Source organism: Nicotiana sylvestris, chromosome 2 (genome assembly GCF_000393655.2).
Source record: "Nicotiana sylvestris chromosome 2, ASM39365v2, whole genome shotgun sequence".
In the NCBI taxonomy this organism is placed as follows: domain Eukaryota; kingdom Viridiplantae; phylum Streptophyta; class Magnoliopsida; order Solanales; family Solanaceae; genus Nicotiana; species Nicotiana sylvestris.
In genome coordinates, this window is record NC_091058.1 from 11837826 (window position 1) to 11849253 (window position 11428).

At 39.8% G+C, this 11428-nt stretch overlaps 1 protein-coding gene across 1 annotated transcript; it reads right to left on the minus strand.

Moving 5' to 3' along the window:
- Positions 1–6245: 6245 nt before the first annotated feature.
- Positions 6246–9702, minus strand: LOC104244023 (ninja-family protein AFP3-like). The gene is made up of 2 exons (XM_009799323.2): positions 8799–9702; positions 6246–6842 (listed from the first exon to the last, which is right to left on the minus strand). Exons 1-2 carry the CDS (start codon positions 9427–9429, stop codon positions 6460–6462), a joined length of 1014 nt encoding a protein of 337 aa, XP_009797625.1. The 5' UTR covers positions 9430–9702; the 3' UTR covers positions 6246–6459.
- Positions 9703–11428: the final 1726 nt, after the last annotated feature.

Sequence of the window (11428 nt, forward strand, 5' to 3'; positions counted from 1 at the left end):
TCTACTATCCCGAAGAGCAACTCCACTCAGTCATATCCCCATGGCCGTTCATGAAATGGGCGGTGGATATCGTCGGCCCTCTACCATAGGCCCCAGGTAAAGCTAAATTCATTTTGTTTATGACTGACTATTTTTCTAAGTGAGTTGAAGCACAGGCCTTTGAGAAAGTCAGAGAAAAAGGAGTCATAGACTTTATCTGGGACCACATTATATGCCGATTCAGAATGTTTGTCGAGATCGTATGCGATAACGGAAATCAATTCATCGGCAACAAAGTGATAAAGTTTTTCGAAGACCACAAAATAAAAAGGATCCTGTCAATGCCATATTATCCTAGCAAAAACGAACAGGCAAAATCGACAAACAAGACTGTCATCCAAAATCTGAAGAAAAGATTGAACGAAGCTAAAGGAAAATTGAGAGAAATATTGCCCGAGGTACTTTGGGCATATCGAACAACATTGAAATACAGTACGGGCCAACACCATTCTTTCTAGTCTATGGTGCCGAAGCTGTGATCCCAGTCGGAATCGGGGAACCCAGCTTCAGGTTTCAGTATGCAACGAAAGAGTCAAATCACGAGGCTATGAATATGAGCCTCGAATTGCTGGATGAAAAACGGGAAGTCGCCCTCGTTCGAATGGCCGCATAGAAACAGTGGATCGAAAGGTATTACAATCGAATAGCCAATCTTTGACACTTTAAAACCGGGGACTTATTTCTGAGAAAAATCACCTCAATACTCGAGACCCAAACGAAGGAAAACTTGGCCCGAATTGGGAGGGACCAGTCCTCGATATTGTCGGAAAAGGATCCTACAAACTTGACACGATGGACGACGAGCAATTACCAAACAATTGGAACGTACCACTCCTCAAAAGATATTACTGCTAAGGTACGACCTTCTCCATTTTCATTTACATTTTGTACTAACCAATTACATGTGTTCAATGGAATACATCGAAGGATTCTTCATTGCAAAGTCCTTAGGTCTGAAAGCACGCATTGCACTCTTTTCCCTTAGGTTGGTATTTGTCCCAAGTGGGTTTTTTCGGCGAGGTTTTAAATGAGGCAACCATTGTTCGTGCTAACTTAGAACAATTCAACAGTATCCGAGGCTTCTTTATAATCAACCTCCAATAATTGGGGGGAGGGGGGCATCACCCTCGGATGTAAACTTTGTTACAAGGAAGATACTTCGTGTCAATTGGGCCCCGATAGGTTAAATTTTTTAAGGGCCAAATGGTCAAACAAACCATGCCCACATAGATTACTCGAGCCCTAAAGGCAAACATGTATGCATGTATAGTCTATTGAGAGAAGTACTTTTTCCTTGCCAAATATTTCATGCCTTAGGGAAATTTTTGCTTTACAATTTCATACTTTTGGTTTATTGTGGAAGCATGCTTAAGGGTCGATCACAACTGAAGATCAAACAACTTACCCCATACTCGGGGACTGTCGTCAAAAAAATCGACGTAATTTTCAACCCTCGTTTTAATAGGCCACGGCCACCCCACTCGGGGACTAACGCTTCGAACAAGTTCGAAGTATAATTGAGAAACAAGCCAAGGAGGAAAATTTCAAGTTAAAGGCTATGGAAAAACTAACACGGTTCGGAGACGTTTGAATTCCGTAATAAAAACAGGCCTTCTAATATCTTCACAAACCGGTTAAAAAGGCTACCCTCGGTAAAACTACAAAAGGTTTCAATAATATCAACCCTCGAAAATCCTAAAGGGGTACCGGATTGTTCGAACTCTCGAACAACCTTATTTCATGCTAAGGCATAACACATTTTTATATGATTAACTTTTTTAAGCCGAAAAAGGGAATGATCCATTCTTTTGAGGCTATATCGGCCTAATTCAAGAGCCTAAGGGCCGTTCCGTTTTTTGAGTTCGAGAAGTCATCCTCACTCAACTAAAACCTAAGGGTCATCCTACTTCGAGTTCCAGCAAGTACTCACTCGATTATAAAGACTACGCTAGTCCGACTTCGATCAAATTGCCCAAGCCTCGTACTTATAAAAGTTTTCAAGGCATGGATGAAACAGAATTTTCACAAGGCAAAAATTAAAATAAAGACAAGTTAGAGAAAAAAGAGATCTTTTATATATATGAAAATATTTACAAGGACCGGTCAGGATCCTACACAAAAATTCAAAAAAGAAAAATCCTAAGTGCCTAGTTTTTCTCGAGGCTACATCTTCGTCATCAAGATCTTCTCCGCTTTCGGATCCACTCACGCTCCTAGACTCATCATCATCGGAAGAGACCAATGCTCTGGCTTTGGCTTCGAGTTCTTTTGCATTTTTGATTACTGCAGAGGGATTGAAGCCACAGTTGTGGATCTCCTCAAGAGTTTCTCTTTGAGACTGGCACTTGGCATGCCCGGCAACCCGATATGCTCGAGTCTGAGCAGTGTTAGCAACTTCCTTCGCTCGAGCTTGAGCGATTTCGGTGTCAGATCGATAGATGGCCACGATTGCCTCAGCATCAGCCTTAGATTTTGCCACGGCAAGCTCTATGGCCAACCGAGCCTGGAGCTCCTCAATTTTCTTGGCTTTTGCCAAGTTCCTTTCTTTCAGGCTTTGAAGTTGATTTTCAGCCGAGGATAACTAGGCTCGAGCAGTCTCTTTCTCTAAGGCAAGGCGATCTATATTTTGCTTCCACGCTATGGTTTCCATCCTCATTGCATCTACCTCTCAACGGAGTTGCCCGATCGTCTCGTGCAATCGTTGGACGTGTGAGGTCGAATTGTTAACCACCACTCCCGAACTGAGGACATGAGCTTGTAAGACTTCATTTACCTGCTCGGTTGGCTTGCTCTGTTCTTGCTGAGCCGTGGCTAGTTCAGCTCGGAGGCCTTTGATTTCTTCTCATTTCTGCCCAATAAGGAGTTTAAGGGCACTCTTTTCCTCGGTAAGCCCTCAAATATCGGTCTCGTACCACCTTAGTTCTACTCGAGATTTGGAAAATGCCTCCTGATAAAGCACCAAAGCCTACACACAGAATAAAAATAAATTAGACAAGAAGGGAAAAAACACAAGTGTGATATCAACAAGGGGAATTAAGGCTTGCCCGATCCAGAGCCTGTTGTGCCTCATTGAAGAGACTCGGCGCTCCACCCGAATCTTTCTTTGATGTTCCCAAGTAACCTGAGCTAGAGATGTCCTCTATCCCGGCAAATAAATCATGGAAGAGATCCTCCTCTCCGTGAGCTCCCTCCCCATGATCAGCTCTACGGTTTGGGCATCGCATATCAAAGAATCGGAAACTGAAAGAAACGAAGGGGAATCTCCGATCGCTATTTCCCCCGAGGATCTTTTGAAGCATCGCCCCCGTCTTGGGGAGCCTCGAGCTCGGCATCCATCTCCTCTTTGCCCCGAGGAAAAACACCTTCGACTTCTTTCGGCTCGGGGACTTGGGCCGAAGCCTCCTCCTCGACCTCATCGAGCTTAGCCTAGTCAGTATCGGTCCCTATTGGTTCCGAAGATTTCCGAGCCCCGGTGCTAGCTCAAGTATGGGAAAGCAGTCCTAAATCATCTTCCTTCTCTTCTTCTTGTTCACCCTCTTCGGGCTCCTCTCGTAGCCTGAGGACTGAGTCCATTGACAAAGGGATGACATCCCCTTTGCGGGTTCACCTCTTTTTGGGCCTTTGCTCGTCCAAATTCGTAGAGCTCGAAACATCTTTCCTTTTCCGCTCTTTCTTCTGTTTCGAAGCAGACGGTTGGGGAAGGTTCTCTACATCACCTGATGGGGGCCTCATTGGCATATATTTCCCGAGACCTGTAAAAGAAAGACAAGTATGAGGAAAAATTCAGACAACGACCAAAATTATCAAGATATGCAAAGACTTACCGTGGCTTCGGCCCTCCCACCGACCCCTCGACAATTCGCACCATGTGCGCTCAGCCTGTGTCGACGTCGACACCAGTTTCCTGACCCAGTTGTCTAGATGGGGGATCACACCCGGTATCCAGGCAACGGCTGCGCCAAGTAAAACGTCAATAAGAAAGGATGAAAAAGAGAAGATAATAAACAGAAGTTAAAAAGTGGAATTGTACTTATGTTCCATATTCCATTTCTCTGGAAATGGCACGCTCTCGACCGGGATCAAGTCCGAGGTCTTCACTGGCCAAATCGCCCCATCCATCCCTGGTCCCTATCCTCATCTGTGCTCAAGATGACCGCCTTCGTAGACCGACGTTGAAGGTTTGTTAGCCCACCTCGATAAAGTTGGAGGCTATACAGACGAATGCGAAAGTCGAGGGTGAAGGGAAGCCCCTCGACTTTGCTCACAAAAAATCGAAGCAATGTCACTATCCTCCAAAAAGAAGGGTGAATCTGGCCGAGGGTGACCTCGTACTTTTTACAGAAGTTCAAAATGATTGGATCTAGAGGACCGAATGTGAAAGGGTAGGTATACACACTCAGAAACCTCTCCACATACGTGGTGATCGACTCTTCAGGCGAGGGCACCACCACATGTTTATCTACCCAGTTGTAATCCTTTTTAACTTGGTCTAAAAGGCCGTTGGTGATTGTACACATGTTCCTCGACATCGGTTCACATCGACCCGGAATCGAGGAGGTCTTTTTAACTTTGAAGTCAGAGTCAAGGACGCACAGCGGAGGAAAGAATTCTTCAGGGCGTGGTTCCACCACGGGTTGTTCGCTGGCCGGCTTGGACGAGGAAGCTTTTTCCTTCTGTGGAACAGTTTTTTGACGTTTTCGCCATTTTTGGGTTTGAGTTTGAAGAAGAAGAAAAAAATAGGACTTGGTGTTTTGTGAGAAGGTTGAAAACAAAACTTGAAGATTTTGCAGAGCGGGCAAACTTAAAAGGTGTAAAAAGCTTTGGAGATTAGAAGGAATTGAAAGTAAAATTTGAATAAATAAGAAAAGGGCCTATTTATGAGTGTCGCGGCGGCGGTTCGAAACCACTAGTGGCGGATCATCAACTGGCACGCATTAAATGCCTAGGGAACTGCACCGACGGGATATTTCGGTCACCTCTGCCGCTTATGTCACGGTGGTGACGTCTTGATAAATCGGGGTATAGGTCGAAGGTTCAATTCGTTTGTTGTCATTACACTCCAAAAAACGAGAGGACTATCTGTATATGGTTAAAATCGGGACTGATTTATCGAGACCGGTGTGAATTATCGAGATCGATCCTGTAATAGATCAGATCGAGGCACGAGGATAAGACACCGAGTTCGAATTCGAGGTACCTAGCAAGATCGAAATTGACAATGATCGAGGTTGAGCAGGACAGACATCGAGCAAGACCAAACGAAAAGGCGAGATATCCGTGTCTGGTTGAAGATCGTGGCGGAAATCTCGGAACAGATCAAATTAAGGGCGGTTGTTTAGTTAATCATGGGATTTACTACTATAATCAGAATTGTACCATAGATAGGATTTCTCTACTATATAAAGAGGGTTCTAATCATTTTTAAGATACATTTTTGTTCCCACGTATCAAAGCAATATAATACTTTCTCTTTAGCTCATATTCATGTTCATCAGCTTGTTATATTTTTAATTGCTCTTATACCAATCAGTTCGAAAGTATTCAAACTCGAGGGTTGAATTCCATTCAAACACAGATTTGTTTTATCTTATTGTCCATTTCTATCACTAATCTCTTCGTATTCATCAATTGGTATTAGGTAAAATCATGTGTCCTTAAAATCACATTATAAGTTTAATTGTTTTTCAATTTTAAGGGTAAACACACTCATTATAAAATAATAAAAAACAATACTTTAATATTCTCTGAAGATTCTTGTGTTATATACATACAAAATATACTTTTTTTAGATTTGATTTTAATTTTTCTCCCATCGAATATCATCGAATTCAATTCCATTTTAGTTATCTCAGTTGCATTTATTTACTCAAATACTATTATATTTCATTTAATACTATTGAATGATGTCTTCTTAATTTTTGGGCCATTAAATACTATTGTTGCTATACATTTATTGATATTTGACGTAATTTGTGACACTTTGTCGGGAAATCAATTAAACGGCATTTTGAATATTAAAATTGGCTAAGATTAATTCTATTCTATTAGAAAATCTAATTATTTAAACCTAAATTTAAATGTTTGATTAAACCTAGATTTAAATGTTAGATCAAACAAGAATAAACACATTGATTCCGCCAGCAGAAACCAACTGCATAATCCTCCCTATAGGTACAATACGGAATATTTCGAAAAGAACAAATAACCGAAAGATACCAAAGGAGATTCTTGAAATTTTCGGATAGAGTATAAACCTGCGAATTGATTACTCAAAATCCGGAAAAAAAACTCTCTATCTATAATCTACCGAAAAATAGAAAAACCTTGATCCAGGAAATCAGTTCAAGTTACAAAAGAAACTTAACGACGATGGTAAAGCTCAATTTTTTGAAGCTTTATCGCGCTTTTTGGGCAAGGCCGTCATCCCATTAGCGGCGCAGGATTGACAACAATATGCCTCAACGGGTTTGCAACATCACTGCCACCAGCGTGCTTGACAAACTCGGCTGGGGAGAGGAAGTTACCATGACAAACACAAACTATCCGCACTTCTTCTCCCTTTTTATATCTGTATAAGAATCCTTCAATCTTCTTGCCGTTTGGTCCGTCACCTTTTGTCGAGACACAAGGCATGTTTAACATGAAGTTTTTGATCATTTCTTTTGTTTCCTTGCTAGCATTTCCATTACATATGCTAGGTGCTTTTTCGCTTGTAGTTTCGGGTTGTGCAGCTACCGGTTCCTGTTCGTGCTCTTGCTCTGCAGACTTAATGCTAGCGGGCGTCCCGGTACAGTCACTTGGCCCTGCAATAATTAGATGCAAACATGGTCAGTTCTTTCCTGCTAGAATTTAATAGCAAGGGATGGACAGTAATGATAATCTATCAACCACATGACTTGAAACAGAAAGCATAGCTTAGTTCAAATGTTAACAGCGCAAAAAACATCGTGACAGCGCTGTTAACATAGTGTTGGACGGATCAAATTCTACTAAAACCTAGAGAATCTAACTCCTTCCCAAAGAACACAGAGGAGCATGTAAATCAATCAGCACTCTATTTCCACTACTGTCCCAAGCAATATAACCAAGTATCAACGTTAAGTGGTCATGTATCGAAATACCCTACACCAAATCAGCACGTAGGATCAGCTCAAGGAATACTACATATCAGGGAGTGAAACAAAGAAAAATGGCAGAGAAAATTTCCACAAACACCAGCAACATTGCCAGACAGTGAATTTAGGTTTAAAAAACAGAGTTCCTAAACAACTCCAGGTTCGGGGAGTTCTCCTGATCTTTCGACACATTAACCAACTTATTTCCTAGATAGGAATCTGAAACCATGGAGATATTGTCATCCATATTCTCTCTTAGTACATTGCCCAGAGCAGATACCAGACCTTTCTTCCTGAAAATCTATGTTTTCACGATTTCTGAGGGAGAATAATAAAGAATTTTTTTTTTATCTCAACTCATTTCTTCTCACAACCTCCCAGCTTGGACTATATAGACAGAAATTTGACCATGTCATCTTTGAAATAAGAGCAAATATGCATATCTATAGTTGTCTACCAATTTTCCGGATACTTCTGGCTCTCCAATGGAGGTGGCAAAAACCAGATTCAAGATGCCATGCCTCAAATATTCCAATACAAAAGCACAGTCAAGTCTTATTGCACATTAAGGAGCTACTGAAGTAGCATCCGCTCTACTGCATTCTGTAATGATGACATTCTTTTAAGTCATAACTTGACCTAAATGTTAAGACACATAAGTATAACTTAGCTAGTGTTTGGACATACATTTGACTGAAACTTGAAAAAAGAGTTTTTAAAATTGTGTTAGAAAAATAATTTTTGAAAGTTTGAAGTTGTGTTTCGACACGTATTTTATTTGGAGAAAAGTTCGAAGTTTTACGAGTGAAAGAAAATTTTCAACCAAAAACCGCCATAAACCAGTTTTTGGGAACTTGAAATTTTTTGAATTTCTTTCCTAAAAAAGATGATCATATCCCACAAACAATGTTTTCAATTTTTTTTTTGAAAAAAAAAACAACAACAATGACCCAATAAAATCTCATTAGTGGGATCTGAGGAGGGTAGTGTGTACGCAGACCTTAGCCCTACCCGAGGGAGCAGAGAGGCTATTAATGAAGCAAAAATTTATGGCCAAACGAGAGCTTAGTCACAGCAAATAACGAAATGCTGCATTAGCACACCTAATTGCTTCACTGGATCTAAAATAGATTTAACTTTAGAGACATACAATTTTCGTCCTTTGGAGTTCTTAAATGGGAGTCGAGAGTCTATCGAAAACATCTCTATCCTTGTAAGGTCGGGGTAAGGTCTGCGTACACATTGTACTCCCCGAACCCCATTTATGAAATTATACTAGGTTTTTTGTTGTTGTTGTAGGAATTCTTAAATGGCTTCAAATAGCCGCGTGCTAGTGGTCCAGGCCACCGATCCTCGGCTACTACCAGCCTAAGTTCAGCAATAAAAATTCACCACCATTGCTAATAAGATAAGATACTAATGAAAAGCATCTTCTCAAAGGATTCCACTGGGCAAACCAGCACAACCAAATATCGAATGGCAAATTCAGAGGAATACACATTAACAGAAACGGCACATAAATCCTTAACGACTATAAACTAGAAAAAATATTATGCCAAAAAAGGTACTGCATCTAATTTGGAAGAAATCAAGAAATAAATTTAAGGGAAACAAGGAAGAGAATCCAATTTCGTAATACTGTACCTTGAATGGGTTGACTCCCTAAATCAGAAATTCCTGAAGAACCACTGCCCTGTGAACCCATCGACCCTTGTGACAAGGGCAACGAATTCTCATTATTAACATAAATAATATTTCCAACTGAACCCTGACCATTACTATAACCATTGCCATTTTCTTCACGATTCTCCTCCAAATCAACCGAATCTTTCACCACTCTGACATTCTGTAATTTCTCCCATCTCTTCCTCTTTGCCTCCAAACGCCTCAGCGATTGTATTTCCTTCCGTTTTCTGCACTCCTCCTCTGTTTCAACGGGTAACGAACACGTCCTTGCTAGAGTTGCGTACGAGCCAAAAGGAAATCCACGGCTATTATTACTGTCCTCACCGTTAATGAACACAACGTTATTGATTGAAGAAGAACGTTTGAGTCTTTTAGCTCTTTCTGGGTCCACACCAAATCGGCCGTTTAATGAAAGCCCCAAGCTCAGCTCTATATCATCTTCATCCTCATGATTCTCATTCGGAGGAATTTGTTGCAATTTCCCTTTAAAGTTGTTTCCGTTCATGAATTTATGCAACAGATCTCTTGAAAAACCATTCATTTGCATTGAAAGACTCCTCTTTCCCCTATTTTCTTCAGTTTCCGCCATTTAACAAACAAAAAAACAAACCAAAAACTACCAAATCTTCAAGACCTCAGATGAAAAACTATGATGATACTCAAGGAAGACTTAAAATTCTGAAACTTTGAACAAATTTTATATTTTAACGAAGAAACAGAAACTTCTGTAGACGTGAAAGAATGTAGTTGTCGGAGTTCCCAAATTCACGGGGAAAAAGTTTCGCCGGCAATAGAGTTAAACTTTAGCCATATATGGGACCAGAACAGAGGAAATAGAAAAACAGAGGAAAGAGAACAACTTGAAGAAACCACGACTAGTTGATATTATATTAATTGGCTATTTTAGTCTACGTAAAAGTCGAAAAGACCCTCAACAATGAAACGTAAACGCACCAGAAATCGACACGTGGTAGGCATGAAGAGTCCTCTTTACCCACGTGGTTTAGACAACCTGGTTTAAAGGGACGACACCAAACATGCGTAGTCACCATCCCTTAAGGTGTCTCTTCATTAACTGCAAACAGAAATAAGGCCTAAAAGGTAACCGATGAAACGGACACGTGGCTGTTACTGAGCTGTTAGGATATGGATATTGGTTGCCACGTGTCGAGAAAATCTCGGATTCGTAAAAGCCGCGACGATCTCCATCTAGAGCTTTTTCCTTTTCCTTTGTGGTCACTCACATTCCTTTACCGGGAAGGTTTTAACGTAAAATAAATACTCCCTCCGTTTCATACTAAATGAGTTAATTTAATCGGACATGGAATTTAAAAAAAAAAAAAATTTTTTTTTAAATTTATAATTTTAAAAGCTTAAGGGATAAAAAATTTATGGGGCTATGATATTTGTACGACTATAAAAGTTTCTCATTAAAAGTAAATATGTAAAATAAAAGAATTTAAAATTAAATTATTTTCAAATTTAGAAATATATTATTTGTTTTGAAACAGACTAAAAAAATATCTTATTTGGCCGATGTTTTGGGTTGACACGTGGCGCATAGATTGACCTATTGAGGATACTTTTTGCAAATGCTTCCTCTTCCAACTATTTTATCGGGAATAGCTATTGACGTGTATCACTGTCATACATGGCTGAAGTTATTGACACGTATCAGTTTTGGCAATCTTGTATTTTCTGCCCCTACTGAGGCTTTAGCTAATAACGGCAGGTTTTCGTCTCTTCTTTCATTTTTCTTTCTCCTGGCACTTATACCGTAACGTGAAAAATCCAGCTGGAGCCGTTGGATGAAACATAATACTACTAATTTTTTTTATTTTTTTTCGGTTCCGAAACTTTTTCTATTACAACTTATGAAATAAAATTTAATTATTATTTGTAAAGATTTATACAGCTGTCATTAGAGATTCCAACGCGTAGCTAGAGTCAGCTAAAGGAATTCAAATCGAACTCCATTTGTAAACAGTTATTTTTTGTGTAAATAAGGGAAGAACAAACTTTTGTTTTATATAAATTGTTTAGTCTTTTTTGACATGAGAAAATTTCTAGTAATGTGATTATATAATTCAAAAATTATTTTAGATCACAAATTGTAATTCAAATTATGACAATTTAGTGGTTTCATATAGGAATTCGGGACACCGGAAATTTCTTATAATAATGATTCTAAAAATTATTTTATTTTTGAATAATAACAAGTCACATATCTTCCAACGTGTAAACACCAACTCAATTTCAAATTGGAACATACCCATTGCTTTTTTCACAAAACAATTAAAAACCAAGTACTAGTTTGCTAATTCAACCACTTTCTACTGCATAGTGCCTAGATTGTAATTTTTATAGCAATAGCGCATCCAAAAAAAAGTATTCTGGTGCATCAAGCTTGTATAGGTCAAAATCTGATGATAACAGTCAATCAAGCCAGAATCTCGCCCCGATGGCGAAATAGTGAAAGACACCACAATCTACCTTGGGGTCAAGTCATCGACAACATGTGTGAGAGATGTTATTGTAGTCAAGTAACGGCAAGGAGGACCGTCACAGAGGGTCATATTAGTCAAAAA